Source organism: Rhyacophila brunnea, unplaced genomic scaffold (genome assembly GCF_057557595.1).
Source record: "Rhyacophila brunnea isolate RB1 unplaced genomic scaffold, BYU_Rbru_1.0 scaffold_2, whole genome shotgun sequence".
NCBI lineage: Eukaryota > Metazoa > Arthropoda > Insecta > Trichoptera > Rhyacophilidae > Rhyacophila > Rhyacophila brunnea.
Genome location: NW_028232859.1, coordinates 55,587,655 through 55,606,782, shown reverse-complemented (window position 1 = coordinate 55,606,782; position 19,128 = coordinate 55,587,655). Strand labels below are relative to the sequence as shown.

At 34.1% G+C, this 19,128-nt stretch overlaps 2 protein-coding genes across 2 annotated transcripts; one reads left to right on the top strand and one right to left on the bottom strand.

Annotated features, from left to right (window-relative positions):
- The first annotated feature begins 170 nt into the window (after positions 1-170).
- Positions 171-12,429, top strand: LOC147072549 (tubulin gamma-2 chain-like). Its single transcript, XM_085946951.1, has 10 exons — positions 171-362; positions 557-759; positions 863-1,009; positions 3,790-3,926; positions 5,863-6,057; positions 7,945-8,065; positions 8,144-8,275; positions 8,393-8,575; positions 9,494-9,680; positions 10,678-12,429. The coding sequence occupies exons 1-10, from the start codon at positions 314-316 to the stop codon at positions 10,692-10,694; spliced, it is 1,371 nt and encodes a 456-aa protein (XP_085803077.1). The 5' UTR covers positions 171-313; the 3' UTR covers positions 10,695-12,429.
- On the bottom strand, positions 12,264-17,871 carry endos (endosulfine alpha). Its single transcript, XM_085946959.1, has 4 exons — positions 17,728-17,871; positions 17,142-17,196; positions 14,124-14,246; positions 12,264-13,599 (listed from the first exon to the last, which is right to left on the bottom strand). The coding sequence occupies exons 2-4, from the start codon at positions 17,181-17,183 to the stop codon at positions 13,411-13,413; spliced, it is 354 nt and encodes a 117-aa protein (XP_085803085.1). The 5' UTR covers positions 17,184-17,196; positions 17,728-17,871; the 3' UTR covers positions 12,264-13,410.
- Between the last annotated feature and the right edge of the window lie 1,257 nt (positions 17,872-19,128).

Below are 19,128 nucleotides of genomic sequence, written 5' to 3'. Positions count from 1 at the left end.
CGATTTTGGATTGTTTTAAGGTCTCAAAAGGACCAGATTAGAAAAACTAGGTAATATGATTATTTATGCTTTACCCATTAAAAAAACATTATTTTCATATTACTTATCATATTATCATCATCAAAATTAGAGTATCCCTATGACATATAACCAAGTATTATTTATTTTTTATGGTAACGATGTATACATAATAATCCAACGATTTAAAGTGGGAAATCAACCGCGACCGTCATAATCATAATTAAAACCATAATTTTGATGGTTTTGACAATATTTGATTCCTAATAAAGGTCATATCTAAATATATATCAAAATGCCGAGTGAAATGATAACGTTACAGCTTGGTCAATGCGGTAATCAAAGTGAGTTTTCCTCTTATTTAATGCTACTTTGCGCCAGAGTAATGAAATTTGAATTTGACCAATACAAAGAAGTCAATCCCACTTTGTCTTATAAACAAAAATAATACACACCCACGTGAATCTATTTAGTTTATCCATGCAAATATAAATATCAGAGAAGGTAGATAATATTTACAGCATCCTTTTGTTTTCAGTTGGGTTTGAGTTTTGGAAACAATTATGTGCCGAGCATGGCATCTCTCCGGAAGGTATATTGGAAGAATTCGGCTCAGCCGGTTCAGATAGAAAGGATGTTTTCTTTTATCAAGCAGACGATGAACATTATATTCCGAGGGCAGTCCTGCTCGACTTGGAGCCCAGGGTCATACATTCTATACTGAATTCTCCTTATGCAAAGGTAGTATGACTACTCAACACAATATTATGTCCAAGGAGAATGCATACTGAAATATCTCCTACCAACTGTCACATTTAAACATTTACGATACTATAATTTTTAGCTGTATAATCCCGAAAATGTTTACCTGTCAAAACATGGAGGAGGCGCTGGAAACAATTGGGCATCAGGGTTTGCGCAAGGAGAAAAACTATACGAAGAAGTCTTTGACATTATCAACAGGGAAGCTGACGGGAGTGACAATCTCGAGGTATCCAAATATTTTACAGATATCTTTAGTTAGGATTACCCCTACAAGGTTTAGACAGATATATCCAATATAAAATTGTTCAATAAATAGGGATGCCAAATTTAAAAATAACAGGATATTATAAGGAGAATTAAAAACACACTTTTCATATTATGTTTTCTAATGTCATATCCAACAGAAATTTTTAAGTTGTTGCCCAATTTATGTGTAACATGATTATCACCACTGTGTTAAATTTTACCACTTCAACAATCAAAAAATGTTTCTTCTGGAATTAATGAATGACTTTCTTTAAATAAATAAGTACCTACTTAATTTTTCAAAAAATAAATATACGAAATACGGGGGTTGTTCACGTCACTGTGGTAATTAAAATCTTGTAGGCATGGCCTAGGTGTACAGGAATTACTAAGTTTGTAATAACGAAACATCTTGCATCACTTATTGTACCGTGTGCAGTGTGTAGTTCTTTGAACTTCTGCCAGCTACCAATTTACTGAGCATGCAATTATAATAATGATGTCTCTCTTTAGTTTGATTTACAGACTATCTGTCCAGATTCGAAATTGTAGTTTCTAAACCAGGACATTCCTATTTAAATCTGGACAGTTGGTAACCCCACCCCGCCCTAGATTAAATCAGGTATTAATGTAGAATTATCCACTGTATTGGGATTATAACTACAATACAATCAAGTCAGTCTTCATATTTTTGACATATAGTAGGCGCTCGGTAATCCGGCGTTTACCAATCTGGCACATCCAATAGTCTGACATTTTGCAACTCAGCTCTCCTGCTTTATAATCCGGCAGGTTTCACATTAAACTGCCGGATTACAGAGCGGAGAGCCGTTCGCTCGGCAGTCCTGTGCCCGACCTTGACAGATTATTTATTATTTCCTGTAGACATCCAATAATCCGGCGTTTCCGACAATCCGGCATAGGTGAAAAAATATGGGTGCCGGATTACCGAGTGCCTACTGTAGTTAGTTAATAATAAATTGGTGGCACTTGTGTGTATGGTAAGAGCTACATTTTGAGCTTATTTGAATTGTGATCGATTATCGTAGGTAGTGTAGTTAAGTTAGCATGTTCGATCGCAATCAGAGCATATGGATTCTTCATAGAGCCGAGGTTGTATTAATGGTATTTTTTTACAAGGAATATTTGTTGGCCATTCACCCAACCCATTGACACCTTCCACTGAATAAAATACAACATGCATTTTTTGATCTGCCGTGGCTTAGAAACAGTTACCCACAACCTTGTATTTATACAAAGACGGCTGCCGTTCTATACACTAGGACAACGTGAACTTATTGTATGGGTACTTTATTGTAACTATGTTGCTGTTTGACATAAAATGAAAATTAAATGAGTAATTCCATCATCAGTTTTCGTTGTTTACTTCTGATGTAACATACGAGGGTGGGTCAATAAGTCCTTAGAAAAGCCGACAGGTGGCGCGACTAGTACTGTAAGCGGTTTGTTTTCATGCAGCGGCACTACCGATTCAGTATGCTGCGAAGTTTCAATCAGATTGGTCGGGTTGTTGTGTGTTTCTCGTACATTAAAAAAAAAAAAAAAGCTTGTTTACAAAAATGGAGAAAATTGAGTTTAGAGCTGTTATTAAACATTTTAATATAAAAAGGTTAACAGCAAAGGAAATAAAAAATGAGTTGGATTTAGTTCACGGCATATCTGCTCCTTCACTTGCAACTATTTATAACTGGTTAAATGAATTTAAACGTGGTCGTACATCAACAAAGGATGAACCACGCTCAGGACGTCCTGTAGAGGTGACTACACCAGAAATGATCAATAAAATCAACGATATGGTGTTAAGTGACCGAAGATTAAAATTGAGTGAGATAATTGAGGTTACAGGGATCTCAAAAGGTAGCGTCATTTCTATTTTACATGACAAATTGGGCATGAAAAAAATGTATGCAAGATGGGTGCCGCGTTTGCTCACAGTCGACAATAAACGCAATAGGGTGGTGGCCTCTAAAGCCCTGTTGTTGCTCATGCAACGCAATCCGGATGAATTTTTTCATCGCTTTGTGACTGTAGATGAAACATGGATACACCACTATACTCCCGAGACGAAAGAACAGTCAAAGCAGTGGATTGCGAAAGGCGAACCATGTCCAAAGAAGGCGAAAACCGTAAAATCAGCTGGTAAGGTTATGGCTACTGTATTTTGGGATGCACGTGGAATTATTTTCGTTGACTATTTGGAAAAAGGAAAAACAATAACAGGGGATTATTATGCATCTTTATTGGACCAGCTAAAAAACAAAATTGAAGAAAAACGGCCTCATTTAAACAGGAAAAAAATCCTCTTTCATCAGGACAATGCCCGTGTTCACACATGTTTACGATTAATGGCTAAAATTGAAGAATTGAAGTTCGAATCGGTCGACCACCCACCGTATTCGCCAGATTTACACCCCAGTGACTTTTTCCTTTTCCCAAACTTAAAAAAATGGCTAAGTGGACAACGTTTTTTTTCAAATGAAGAAGTCATCGATCGGACAAATGCTTATTTTGAAGACCTTCCGAAAACTTATTTTTCTGACGGTTTAAAAAAAATTGAGAAACGTCTAACCAAGTGTATTGAGCTCCAAGGAGATTATGTTGAGAAATAAAAAAAAAAATACAAAAATAAAAACTGTTTTAATGCTTTTTTCTAAGGAATTATTGACCCACCCTCGTATGATACATTTTCAATACAAATAATGGAATGATAGGCGACAAATAATGATTTATCTTTTTCAGGGTTTCGTTCTGTGCCATTCGATTGCTGGAGGAACAGGTTCCGGTATGGGGTCATACATCTTGGAACATCTATCTGACAGGTTTCCCAAAAAATTAGTGCAGACGTACAGTGTTTTTCCAAATCTGGATGAAGTCAGGTGTGTTCAATATTAAAATTAAAATAATGAATGATTATTTCAATATTCATATTTTTTCTCTGCTTTTGGAGAGGCTGGACTAGCTGTCATTCCGCTATAGTTATCTCAGTGAAATGATTTTCACAAAAACAAATAAATAAAAGAGATGTTCATATTTTAGAATATAATATGCTCATATTGTAAAGCGTCAATTACATTGAGCTTCTTTACGAGCTGTTTATTGGCGAATTTACAATCTGCCTGTGAAGTCGCCCAGTGTAATCATTGAACAAGCTAATAAGCAGGTTGTAAACACTCTACCGAGAAAAGTTGAAAGCCGGTCAACTTTACACGCTACACGCCGGCGTGTGGGCCTACTGCGTCTGCGCAGTAGAGCGCAGTAGCAACCTCCCGGTAAAAAAACGAACTACGTTCTGTCAAAATAGTCGCTGGCTTGTGGCTTCTCAGCGAATGGAAAGTTTTGTGTGTGTAATCATCAAATCGCAATAGCTGAATCGCCCGCTTTTAAATTCGCCAACAAACAGCTCGTAAAGAAGCTCAATGTAATTGACGCTTACGTAAGTAAATGAAAAAATATCTGGTTTCGTTTCTTAGAAAAAGAGCTCTAACTGTGTACCTACATCAGTAGCAAGGGATGGAGGTAGGCTGTTAAGATTCAACATAAATAGTGCACACTAAACTGTCAATCAGACTTATTTGTTTTCATTGAAATATGAATACAATCTTACAGATGGTGCTGGATAGTTTTTAAAATTCAATTAAAACCTGCCTAAAACATATCCGACAAAAATAGTGCACACTTTTTCTTCTTCGGCCATATTGTTTTCGTTAAATTAAGAATATATATTACGGTGTTGGTTAGTTTTTTACCATTTATTAAGCCCTGCCTTAACCAAACCATAATTAATAAAAAATATTCTTCTTTCTATAAAATATCCAAAATGATGTATATGATGTTTAATCTTAATGGCATAATTTTAGACATTTTATAAACAAATATTTTTTTACTATTATCTACTATGGCTTGGATTAGCAGGGCTTATTTGAATTTAAAAATCAAACAAACACTATCCACACATTATAGTCTTAGTTAATTGTTTGGCGCGTTGCCATTAGATACTATTAGCATGATAATTAAATGTGGTAATTAATTAGTAATTAACTGGTCTGACTGTCAAAGTTTAGCGTGTACTCAGAGTAATAATATAAAGAGAGTGGCTATATTTCGGTAAAATGAAACCGTGTTTCTTGCGTATAATGCACAGTAGAACCTCAATTTTATTATTATTAACTTAACTATGAAACGTTATACCATCATGTTGCTTCTCAGTACTGCTACCAAATTTAAACACAACATAGTTAACCATATTTTCTACTAAATTAACTAAAAATAATTAGCACTAACTTTATAATGTAAGTAAATATATTTAACACAAAAACAAAAAATTTTAGCAACACATGCTTGCAGTTTTTAAATGAGTGTAGTCATTCAAACCAATATTTACCGCCAAGTTTACAACAAATATTTAATTCAGACGTAGAAATTATATCTTACTCCAACGCATATTGCGGAGGTATAAGCAAACTTATGGTTTGTTTTTGTTCTGTCTTGAGTGTGTACTATTTATGTAGGATCTTAACAGCCTACCCCCACCATTCGCCACTGACCTACATACATCATTTTTCATTATTTCAATTCACAGATGAGTTGTACAATCACATTAATTTGAAAAACTACCATTTATTCATAATGAATATGGGTCAATCTTTCAAATGTATTGAAGTAAATTTATGCATTACACATCTACATTCAGATCATGTGAACTGGCGTAGAGAGTAATTTTGGGTAATCCAAAAGGACAGAAGTAGAAGTAGACTAAAAATTTGTTAGTATTATTTATTAATCAAATATAAAACTAAACATTGTTTATTTCAGCGATGTTGTTGTGCAGCCATATAATTCCCTTCTGACTTTAAAGCGTCTCACTGAGAGCGCCGATTGTGTTATGGTGCTGGACAATACGGCTTTGAATAGAATAGCAACCGATCGATTGCACATTCAAAACCCTTCATTCACACAGATCAATACGCTCGTATCCACTATCATGAGTGCAAGTACAGCAACTCTGAGGTAATTATTTCAGCACTTTATCACAACAGAATAGATATCCAACATGCCATTAACGTATGCGGGCGCGAACTCAAATGAAAAGACACTGGCTGCGGGTTAACAATAATTCTGTTTAAAATGTAAGATTTCAGTACTTATTGGTTGAATGCATGATTATAGATGTATAATATTCTCCGGGTTGGGAGTATTCAATGCATTGTTTGGAAACAAAAAAATAAATGGCTGCCTGCGTTAACGTCTTACTTTCGTTACTCACTTATGTTTGCTTTATATTATGATGTTTTACGTAAACAATGATTTGTTTTGGTTTATAAAACTAATTTTCTCAATGCGGCCCTGACAAATAAATCTCAGCATAAGTGTGAAGCTTGCTATGAATCAAGTAGCAATGTGAAATGACTTTCAGCCGATTTAATCATAAACCTTAGTAAACCCTATTCTTGATCAAGGTCTTGTACCTACACCTACATCGGGGTAGTTGTGCGTACACATTTCACAGTATCACAGTTCGCCGTGAGCTTTCTTATCGGAAAGAGATAACCATATACTATACGGTCATCTCTATAGCACCGAGATGAAAAAATCGGTGTGTGTACTTATGTATGCGCATTAGAAGTTATACATTTTTGGCGTAACAAAACAAATAATTATTGTATTGGACCAAAACTCATCTTTGCCATACAGCGGTTATAATCGATTCAGAAGTGCCCATGATGAATTAATAAAAAATCAAATTTTATTGGCATATTATTATGATTATATTCATTTCGGTCTCAAGGGTATTTTATCGATATAGGTACCGTCAGCAATAATATTATGTATGCGAATAAATAATATTATTGCAGAATGTACCTACTTTGGAAGAAAAAATCTCAAAACCCGTGTTTGAAAAATTTTGCAAACCGCTATTTCGACCATCTTTGCTTAAACAGATGACTGTACAACTATTTTCGTTAACAATAATAATTTATTACAAATCAAAAGTAAAACATAGCCTATTTAATGGTTTAACTGAAACATGATATGTATTGGTTTTTGTGATGAAACATAATTTATTATTGTCTTCAATTATTATAAAGCACTAATAAATAAATTGACATGGGATATACGACAAATATTATCCTAAACTGTAAAAATATGTATTTTTGTGTATGAAGTCTCTAAATATTGTAAATTTACAACATACCATTGTTTGAATTATTTACCAACTCAACATTCACAAAATTTATTTATTTATTGATATATAATTTTACTCATAAATAATACTTACATAAATATAGCCTCAAATCTTGATACACAATCTTTACAATGAAAAATAAATATACACTACAATATAAATAAAGTTTTATGAATATAAATTAACAGTGTAGAATGTTATAATAGTTATAAGAATGAATAATAAATTGTGTTGCAAATTCCGTCACTCGCCAAACACGTTACATCGGCGTCACACGCAAATGTGTTACATCGGCGCGCGCAACTTTGTCACACGCCAAAAATACACTCTGATCTGATTTCCCAAACGCCGCGCCAAAAGAAGTATAGCTTCAAAAATTACGAGTTGTTCGTGGAGCATTACAGACAATAATGTTCCAATTTTATTAAATCCTAACCTAACAAATAATCCAGTATATCGGCTATTTTCAATATTTGTTTGCCGCTGGTTTCGTGTAAACCGACAAGAACCGTGTTTTATTTAGACATGAATTTTATCTCAGTATTATACGACCCAAAGACGTTGGACGGTCTTTAATATACAACAATATATTTCCGATACAACATTTCATGGTGAAGTGTGATAGGGCGAACCGCATACGTACAAATTTCCGGACACGATTCTTCTTGCATAACTTTTGATAAAAATGACTAATTTTTGTATTTATTTAGGTATCCTTCATACATGAATAACGATCTCATCAGCCTTATAGCTCCATTGATTCCGACTCCGAGACTTCATTTTCTGATGACTGGATACACGCCTCTCACGACAGATCACGATTTTAATGCGGTAATAAATTACTTTTCGTATTGAGGAAGCATTCATCTTTGTGTATGTTATTCTAACTGCTTTTTATTTTTATACCAGGGTCCAAAGATTCGAAAGACCACAGTACTAGATGTGATGCAGCGATTGCTGCAACCGAAAAATATGATGGTATCACTAAGTCCGGATAGAAATAACCAGCACTGTTACATATCAATCTTAAATATCATACAGGTATGCATATTGTAAATGTTATTGTGAATGTGTCAGGTATTAAATTGTCAAAAAACAGCCTTCTCGTTTTCCATTTTATTCATTACATGATCGATGATTGTTATATTATTTTTTTAGGGTGAGGTGGATCCGTCACAAGTACACAAGTCTTTGCAGCGAATAAGAGAACGGAAACTTGCCCAATTCATTCCGTGGGGTCCTGCATCTATCCAAGTCGCCCTCTCCAGAAGATCTCCATACGTTCAATCCAGTCACAAAGTGTCCGGGCTTCTATTGGCTAATCACACGAATATATCATCGGTATGATTTCAATTATTTATACTATCCACAGTAATATATATATATATATATATCGATACCCCAGTTCAATAGGGGAACAACTCATAAAACCTTGTTCCAAGATAATGGCGTATGAATTTTTTGCAGTAATTCTCATTTTAATTTTAAAGCCTTGATTTCGTTGAAATTGTATGTTTTTTTATATTTAATTTAGTGGAATTCATCAATACACAATGAAATTGTACATTTTAATAAGGAATTAACCAATAAATTTGATTATATAACGGAATTACTAATTAATCTCAGAGGGTTATTCGATTTTATGACACATTGAAGACATTTTTGACTATTTTTTTTGCTGAATTATAAAAAGGAGACTTTTCTACATCGAATGGCATTGTTAACTCAAAACCTTTAAATTTTGAGTTGTTCCCCTATTGAACTGTGGTATCGATATGCATGGGCCCACATCTTGAAGCAGGCCCCCTACCTATTGCTAAGGTTAAGGGCAGTCCGATGCTCTACAGCATCCTGTCAGCTCTACGATTTCCCAAATGGTATTCCGCGGTGCTCCGTGGTTCCGTGAGGTAAATTTGAAGGTGTTCCATGCATTCTTAGCATTTTATTGTTTTTCTAAACAAATCCACAGTTGTCAGCACTCAATTCAACTTCATATGAAGCACTGATCACGACCCTCTTTTGCGGTAGCCAAGTAACATGCGACCCCTCGCCATATTGGATAAATAGCTAATTTTATCAAGAAACAAACTAAACATAATTATAAAATAAAATTCGAATACGTGAATTATTATTTAATTATATCAATCATAATATGTGTATTGCACAACCATATTTTAAAATGTTACTAGTATGTTGAAATAAAATATATCATTTTTCTTAAGAGGAAGTGTGTGATTCTTGCATGATTTTATTTTACAGTTGTTTGAAAGATGTCTGCAGCAGTTTGATAAATTACGGAAACGGGAGGCTTTCTTGGAAGTTTTTAAAAAAGAGCCAATGTTTCGCGATTCCCTGGATGAATTGGATGAATCAAGAGCCGTCGTGAATGATCTTGTGCAGGAATACCAGGCAGCTGCGACACCTAACTACATACATTGGGCACCCAGTAAGCTTTCTATAAATCACCCGTATACATAGAATTATATTTTTAGTAAAAAAGGTAAATCAGGAAAAGTTGGACAATAACAAGAGAAGGGAACGTTATGAAAATTCAATATTTAATCGACTTCATGGCATTTTTGGCGCACAATGCCATTTAAAGTTGAACTACACGGTTTACAGCTAATTTAAGGTAGATCTTTCAGAAAATTTTATAATAAACTTGAAGGTCGAAATGAAATTTAGCATTCATTAATTCAAAAAGATAGATTTTATTTAGTAGACATTGCTTTACGTAGAACAGGCTTGTAGTTCTTCAATGTTGATGTCTCATGATGAATATTAGTATAGGCTTAATACTTTTATAAATCACTAGGTGTATTCAGTACATGATTGAATGTTTACCTAGGAGACATATTGACTGCTTAATCTACAACCAAACTTTTGACCAAAAATGAGATTTTGTTATTAAACATGTTTTCTATGCTCACACAAAATTTCTAACTCCTAAACCTATAAATAAATGTGTTATCGTTCTTCACACAAAACAGCTAACTCCGCTTTTTATATTTAAAAGGGAAGCTAAAATAGTGTATTAATAATTTCATAGTGCAGTTAATAGCATAGTACCCACGATGGCCGCGCGGCTTAAGCGTTGGACTATCACGCCATGGGTCTCAGGTTCGAATCCTGGGTCTGGCAAGTACACATTGTTTTTCAATTTGTGTGCGAGTCAGGGTATGGGCCTAATAGGTTGAGCAAGTGGCTTACATCCATTTCTCGTAAAAAACAAAAATCTGTTAATACAAACCTCTACTCTCTGGAGGCCCATATGATCCTATTAGGATCGGACATGGTCGATAATATAATAATAAAAAATTTTCCAAATGTATTTTTGAAATTGTTTTCTCCTTGCTGAACAATTTGCCCAAATGGAGTGAGCCGGTTTGCAGGTTAAGCAGTCGATATCAAGTATTTGCTTATTCTTTTTTCTTTCATTTCAGGTTCAAGTGAAACGTAGTGTTGTCGGTAGTGAATAATGATTTTTGGACCACTATATTATTACTAAAAAATTTATTTTAGTGCTAAGAACTGTTTGTCATATTTATCTAACTCACCGAGCACTCTCCCTCCTGGGTTTTGTCGAATGTGAAATGAAGAAGCTTCCATCTAGCAGTGGAGACGATATGACACGCTGATAATTCTCCAAATGGTATCCGCCGAATATGTGCCATACTGCTCATGATTCAACACATAATTAACCCAGTATACACCTATTAGTTATAATGTTTTGTAGATTGTTGATGTAATGGAAATTCTAATTGATGTGAGTTTTGTACTATTCCATAGGAATTAGTTTTAGCATCTGCTGCAGCAGCTGCGTTGACACGATCCAAGTACACTCGTACGAGACAGCTTCATACTAATTACTCCTATACGAGCTAGCTCAGAAGAGTAAAACGCGGTCCGAGTAGCTCGTAAAGGAGTAATTAGTATGAAGCTATCTCATACGAGTGCGCTAGGATCGTTTCAATGCGGCTTTAAGGCTCTATGTATGCAACAGGTTCAAGTTCCTTAATGTCTAATTTTACTAAATTAAAATATCAAAAGCGTATTGCTCAAAAGTAAAGGAATTGTCCGGGCATTTGAAAACATTTTTGATCATTGAGTAATGAACTTTGTGTTAATTAATATGATTCCATATTAATATAAGTAATATACCTATGTAATAAGTCCAATGCAAAATGCCAAGAGTATGTTATTCACCAATAAACTACTACATAACATGTATTTACAAATGGATAAATGAAAATAGAACCTACTTGTATTATCAGAAAGATGGAATCGTATAAAACTCAATTTACATCAGGCACTCTCAGTTGATAGTGTTAATTAAGTTTAAATAATGTGCCAAAATTGTTTATGTTTATGAGTGTGAGATAATATAACACAGACGCTGACGTTTGTTATCAACTTTGGTGTTACCATTTCCTATATGAATCTTTTGTAAGTTGGCACACTGATTTGAGAGATTGACCATAGGTAACACACATTCCATGAAGGAACTTATACTTGATTATCTCTGATATCTGTACAATACATCTGGCATGTTATGTGACACAAAGCATAATCCTGCAATGCCATATCATTTCTTATCTGGAAAGCCATAAAAATATATGTATTTTGTAATTTACATTGAATGATCTGAATAGCTGTAAGAAGAGTGTGTTTATATTATTGTAATGACCTTTTATATGTATAGATATTTAAATATTATGTTGATATTGGTTTATATTAGTCAAATATTTTTTATTCTAAAGAAAATTCAGTCATTTCATGCATCTCTGAAAGTAGACAATACCATAATAATATGTAAATACCTATATAACTTATTTAGCTAAGAATCAGTTGGTGTTTTTTCTTTTCACATCAATGTTATTTTTATAAATTTATAATGCAATAATTAAAACTGGAATAGAACCTATTGACTATGCTGATATAATTATAATTTCAACTGCAAAAATATAACTACATAATGTTGATTTTGTATAACCAAATAGTGTTTCATTATAATCATATAGTAATTTATTAACGGTCTTATTAATCTGATTCTTTTAAAAACTCATTCATACAAAAATTCACAATGTAATAAAATATTCTGTATATTATGACATATCTTCCTTCTTCTTCATAAGAAAGAATTCATGTTTCTAAAAACTTAAATAAAAAAAAAGGATACAATTTTTTAACAATATATTTATTAACTGTAGCATTTTCTTTAATATAAAAGGCAAAACATTTTTATTAAACTACTAGTTATTAACACAGGTATTATAAAAAAAAAAGTGGAATCCAAACAAAATGAAATCTACAGACGCGTGAACGACAAAACATACGAAATTCTTCCACGGTTATTTAAAAATATTAAAATAAGCTGCTAAAAAAACTATTTCTGGAAAAAAAAAGACTTTCATCTAATTTGCGAATAAAATCTGCCCTTACGTCACATTCGGAGACATCCTAAATCCTAGACCTATAGTAAATTAGATTCGCTTCGCGCAAGTGTTCAAAAGAATACAAAATAAATTTATCGATAGATGCGAAGGTCCCGTAAGCAAAATGAACGGACACATTGCGAGGATCGCTCCTCAGCATCGACACGGCATCGATTAATCACAATATAAAAACTTTTGACTTAATTTAAGTTCACTAAACTTCTTTCAAATATTTCAAATGATACTTCTAAAACTATCGAAACAGTTGCGCGACGCCCATTTCTTTCGTCAGTAGGTACAGTTAAAACATTATTTACGTAACTAAGTATAATTCTCTCACAATACAATATCTTCAGCAAGTTACGTGTATTATGACGCAATATTATATTCACTGAATAAAAAGAAATTTTATTACACTCTGGAGATAATATTCCCAGATTAATAACTACGCGGATGCCAAAATCTTTCAGACTGACTTGGAATTGAAAAATGCTGTCATAGAATGATTTACATCAGTAATGAGGCATTCATTAAGAAGAGATCGCTTTACAGATTTTTGAGATGCGTCTTGGTAACCTAACAATATATTTAACTGCATCCGATTGATCTGGAAGATTTTGGCATTATGTACGAGGAGTTAAAGTCTGATGTGAATTTTGTCTTCATAATATTATTATAACATACACGATGGATGAATTTGATCTATGCACATGTTTAAAAAAAATATATCGCGGTGGCGGGCTAAGATGTCTGACTGGGCGTGCTGAATTTAGGCTGGATTATGGAAGTCTTTCTCAAGGGAACGGTCTCTGGAGTGGGGATGGTGTCGCCGGTGGGCAGCTTAGGTTGGGCTGTCGCTTTGAAAGGGCCCGCCATTCCACCTGGTCTTTGCTTTGCCATTTGGTAATCCCCAGAATCAAAGAATTTTTGCTGAAACAAAAATGTGTCATCAGTTATTTTACCAAATTAAAATCACCTCAACACTATCAGCTAACACTAAACAAATGAATCAAGACAATTAATTGTTTAGTTTCTCTACCTCATTCTACTTTAACCGAGTTATTTACATTGTATACCCAATTGCTCTATCACACCCGTCCGAGATTGGAAACAGGTTGGCCTAATTTTCAACTTCAGTTATAGTCGACCTTTCCGAAGATGTGTTTATAGCCCAAAACGGATGTCAACGTAAATGACCCAGTTAAAGTAGATTTAACAAAAATAACTTTGTTTCAAAACCATTCTAGGAACATTCTTTGCCCACAGTTTCTTCTGATTTTTTGTCATGAAATCAAATAATTGTGGCCCAGCTAATGTCCACAATATGTATATCTTATCCAGCCATCAGAGTTTGAAACAAACCGTAACCTTCCTTTAAACAACTTAAAATACTTTTTATAATTTAAAAAAAAAGGGATATGGCTGTGATGTAAATGGTTTAAAAAATGACTTACCCCTTTGGCTAATCGCTTTTGAAGGAAAGCGGTGTGTCCTCCGGGACCACCGGCTCTGCCCAGCACGGCGGTGGGAAACTTCGCCTTCAGTTTTGCCTCCTCTAATTTCTCAAGTTCTCTAGGCTGGCGCACACAAGATCAAAGAAAAAATAAGTCAGTTTAGTTTGAAAAAGAAAAGCGGTCATGATTTTCTAACCATGGTTGACTAGCCGGGTTTGCTTTTATAATAAGTGTTTTGAAGTAATTTGAAAAGATGCATGGTGTGAGTGGAACATCGATAGATTTCAATGTAAACCGATGTCATCTACCAGTACTACTTATTAGCTGAGTTAACCTTTTCAAGGTAGTAGTGTTATACCCCGTATACACATGCATGGATTTACTGCTGACAGTACGTATTATCGCGGCCATGACAAAAAAATGCATGTGTAAACACGTATTATCGTGCAAATTCCAAGATTGCATGTATGGATTAAAAAAGCTCAGAAGCTTCTGAATTTTCACGAGACAATTGGACAGTGCAATGTTTGCGTAGTAGAACGATAGTAGTGAATCTGCCGGTAAAAAACCTATACCGTGGACTCATTTTGAAGTTAACCAATTATCACAACCTGTCAAATACTACCATAAAATGACAACATCGCGTCTCATTTACTCTCGAAGAATGAGATTCGCGAGACAGTCAGCACTTTTACGTGTAAAGAATTATTGTGATAGTTTAAAATACGCACTATTGGTGCAAGTAAATCCATGCACGTGTACAGGCGCTATTAGTCAAGGTTTTATTGTGAGGAGTGATCCGAAGTCATTTTAAAGAGTTTGTCATACAAACAGGAATTCATATTAACTCTAGATTGCACAAATCTCAGAATATTTTTGGTTAATTTAGTAGCCAGAGTAAAATTTTTATTTTTTTTAACTCCTTTGATGCTGTAATTTTTGAGTAGTATGACAGTACTTGCACAGGACTATGGCGCAAATGTATGGCATATTATGCTAAATGCTTTACACCGATAGAGCAAACTGACGACGTTCATTCCAATTATTGTTTCGCAATAACAATAACTTCCTAAAATAAAAACAGATTCCTCTCTACCCATGGGCGCCTGTGGGGTTAGTTATTAGATACGTCCTCAATTAGAGTATACGTTTCATAACTTTGCACTCCAGCTCTAGGATGAAAATGATATAATATATTCTAAAATTATTTTTTTACATATATTTATTTATTATTACATAATTATTATATTAATACAAGTGAATATCATTTGATTTAATTTTATGCGAGGTAATCAGGCAAGGATGCATATCAGTGTAGTAAAAAGTGCAAAGTTATAAAACGTACTCTACCCTGCTGTAAAATGTAGGGTATTCATTAATATGTACCTATGCATTCCTACATACTTTAAAGCAGGGTTTTGAACTGTCATTTTTTTTCGATTCGGTTTTCGCTCCGGTTCAAGTAAAAAAATATATATTGGTTCGATTCCGGTTTTCGTTCCGAAAAAAAAAATGGTTTTTCCGGTTTAGTCTGAGTGATTGATTTTTAAATGTTTTCGTTTGTATTAATAATTTATTTTCAACCGTAATTTAGAACATTTTATGGTACTTGTATGATAGCCTGGTGCCACGCTCCGAAAACAATAGTTATGCTGCACTGCACGGCCAAAGCCATAAATTTTTAAAATAATAGATTATGAGAATCGAAATGCATCACACGATTGTGAATGATTACTTGAATTTGACACATATTTCAAATGAAAAACAACAGCATATCTATTTAGTATACTCTATTAAGCTTGTCGAATTGGTGTTTCCGTCAATTAATAACGTCGACTAGCAGCGCAATTGTAATCGCATGTTGACGCGTGTGTTTGAACATGTATCGAACCGAATAAAACTGATTATTTTTTTTCAGTTCCGACAAAAATACCAGTTTTTGTTCAGTTCTGGTTCGAAGCCCTACTTTAAAGTTTTGGTTATTTTACTGGTGCCACCATCAGGACGTATTGTCTCGATATTATACTGTTTGACACAACATTATCTGTTTCTATATTGGCAGCATAGGCCCCGAAAATCACAGCTATCAATTTACTATGAAAGCCTATATATTAAATCGGGTACTAGGTATGTATAAATATAAAAGGTTTTTTGTAATTTGAATAATCGAGAATAGTTTTAAAAAAAATACGAGTAAGTAAGTAAGTAAGTGACCCCCGGTGAGTGAGGATTTGTTATATCGCGATCTTTTTTTAAAACTGGAAATTGTGGAAAGAGGAAATAATCCACCAAATTTAATTTTATGTGGATGAGACAGGACTTTATTGGAACCGAATGCCAACACGAGAATGAAGTCACTCAGTCGTGTATGAAGGGTGTTTGGAAAGGTTGTTCAGTGAAATTGTTCGCTGCAATTATGAAAATGATATTCAAAATATCATCGAAGAGATTAGTCTTATATCCATATCCGGAGGCATCGAAAGTGTTGATGTGGATGATATTCAGACTTTGTTAAAATCACACAACGAACCCTTAACTAATGAAGAGCTGCAGGAAATGAACTGCCACACGTCCTTAGAAAATGACGTCTCCGAACCTGTTCCCGTGCGAAAGTTAAGTGTTTAAACCATTAAAAGGGCCCTTTCTCATAAATATCAATGCATGGAGTTGTTAGAAGTGAGCGACAAAGATTACGAGCGAGTGGGTGCTGTAATGCATTACTTGACAGTATGTAATCGCAAATTTTGCACAATAAACATAGAGAGGCCAAACAAGGGAATCCCTGTTGTTCGCGAAATTTCGCTTATCATGACCATGTCCAGAACATATCCCCCGCAATGAACGGGAGTTACCTGTATATTAACTATGACGTATGCCCTTGGAGATTTTCAAAAATTGTATTGCATCCTTCATGGAGTAGGGTTGTCGCTGGCCTAAGGTTTATTTATTTCTATTGAATAACCATTCACTATACTTAAATGTTCGTACTACTTATAGAATATGATTATTGTTTCTTACATCTTGATTGGCTTCTAACGGTATATCACCAGAATCGCTCATTGTAGGAAGTGACCTGAAATAAAACCCAATTTATAGAGCAGAGCTAAACCTAGTAATGAATAGTACAGTACTCTTAACCATAATTAAACACATTCAATAAATACAATAACTTCCAAGCAGCCTATTTTTTTAGATGAAGATGTTTTAGACGAAAATATACTCTCGAGTCTTGATGATGCCAAGTATAGTGTTAAATATAAATCTATTATTTAGATAGGACGAGAAGACCTACCTAGCGAATCATCAAGCATGACATTGTCCAAATTAACAATACAAGATTTCGACGTACACTGTGACCAACACATCTTTCTAATTCCAGGGAACATTTTACTTTCAAGAAATGTATTTGTTCTACAAAATTGACTATAATTAGACAAACGAAAATTGAAAAACAAGTTTCGCAGTTGACGTTAACTGAAAAGTGTACATACTGGAAACAGTCCTGCAAATGACAGCTTATATAAAAATGGCGTATAAACATGCATTAATATTGCAATAAACATGAAATGGAAAATACTGGGGTAAAATAAATACAAAACATTACCTCACAAATTATAGACCTATTGCTAAATTATCGAAACGAAGCGGTCCGTATAAAAGAATTGCAACAAAACTATGCCAAAACAGTCTGAATTCAGATGTACCCCAAATAACAATTTTGGCAAACCGATTATTACCATAGACAATCGACTTTCATTTCTAAATTCTATTCAATGCTGCCATCCTTTTGTAGTACAGGAAAAATCAACATTTTTTACCATTCGATATTTTTTTATATCATACATTAAAGCCGCGTTGACACGGTCCAAGTACACTTGGACCGAGTGCCATCCAAATGACAGCTTCATACTAATTAATTATTCCTATCCAAGCTAACTTGGATGAGTAGGACGCGGTCCAAGTAGCTTAGATTGTACTTGGACCGAGTGCCATCCAAGTGCACTCTTATGAGAGATCTTCATACTAATTATTCCTATCCAAGCTACTTGGACCGCGTCCTACTCATCCAAGTTAACTTGGATAGGAATAATTAGTATGAAGCTGTCACTTGGATAGCACTCGATCCAAGTGTACTTGGATCGTACTTGGACCGTGTCAACGCGGCTTTATCGAGCCAAAATTATAGCACAAAATATTAAAAATACGAATACGAATGGGAACACTGGTTATCATGGATTTATAATCATTAAATAAAATTAACAGGAAAAATTAAATTTGATAGGTACTTAGCGAATAAATTTATCGCACAAATCTAAACACCTAGGTATCCAAATATAATAGATTGTACAAATAATATTTTACATATAATAAAATATTATTGTAAGTATATACAATATAATTTTAATTAGTTGGTATTAAAAAATAATGCCGTTTGTATGTAGCAAAAAATATGAAAAATGATAAAAAATATAAAAATATGATTAGTATATTTTTACTATTACCTACACATTGTATTATACTACTACACACTGTAGTTGTATGGAACCTATATAATATTATTGTTAAAAAATATTAAATTATGAACAAAGAGATTGAAGACTAGAAGGTGCCGTCCAATCTCTCTTATCAGCGTCTGCACACACACAATCTTGTCTGCGTGAAAGCCTCGTGTGCGCAGTGATATCCCGTGGGGGTAGGCAGATTGAGCGTCGCTTGGGGGCGGCAGATACTCGAAGGGCGGCAAATCGAGGAGAATCATTTGGTATTATATAGAAATAGCTACCTAAACTTAGTTATATTATAACCTGATCGTTGGGATGTTTTGTTCCGGATGCTTTTTTTTATTATTACCCAGTAGGTACTCGCAGCGATTTTAGTATGATGTCACCACGCTCCGCTTGTGATTTTTTTTATTTTATTTTTGACTGCACGGTTTCGTATACAAATGCTAATAAACTTGGCGCCTAGGCACATTATGAATAGTTTTATAAATGTAAAACACCAC

Excerpts from the sequence above, each read along its gene's own strand:
- LOC147072549 (XM_085946951.1), top strand. The coding sequence starts at position 314 with ATGCCGAGTGAAATGATAACGTTACAGCTTGGTCAATGCGGTAATCAA. Across the intron at positions 1,010-3,789 it reads ACGGGAGTGACAATCTCGAG|GGTTTCGTTCTGTGCCATTC; the intron begins GTATCCAAATAT and ends TATCTTTTTCAG. Across the intron at positions 8,276-8,392 it reads CAATCTTAAATATCATACAG|GGTGAGGTGGATCCGTCACA; the intron begins GTATGCATATTG and ends TTATTTTTTTAG.
- endos (XM_085946959.1), bottom strand. The coding sequence starts at position 17,183 with ATGAGCGATTCTGGTGATATACCGTTAGAAGCCAATCAAGAT. Across the intron at positions 14,247-17,141 it reads CGTTAGAAGCCAATCAAGAT|CCTAGAGAACTTGAGAAATT; the intron begins GTAAGAAACAAT and ends TGTGTGCGCCAG. Across the intron at positions 13,600-14,123 it reads AAAAGCGATTAGCCAAAGGG|CAAAAATTCTTTGATTCTGG; the intron begins GTAAGTCATTTT and ends TTTTTGTTTCAG.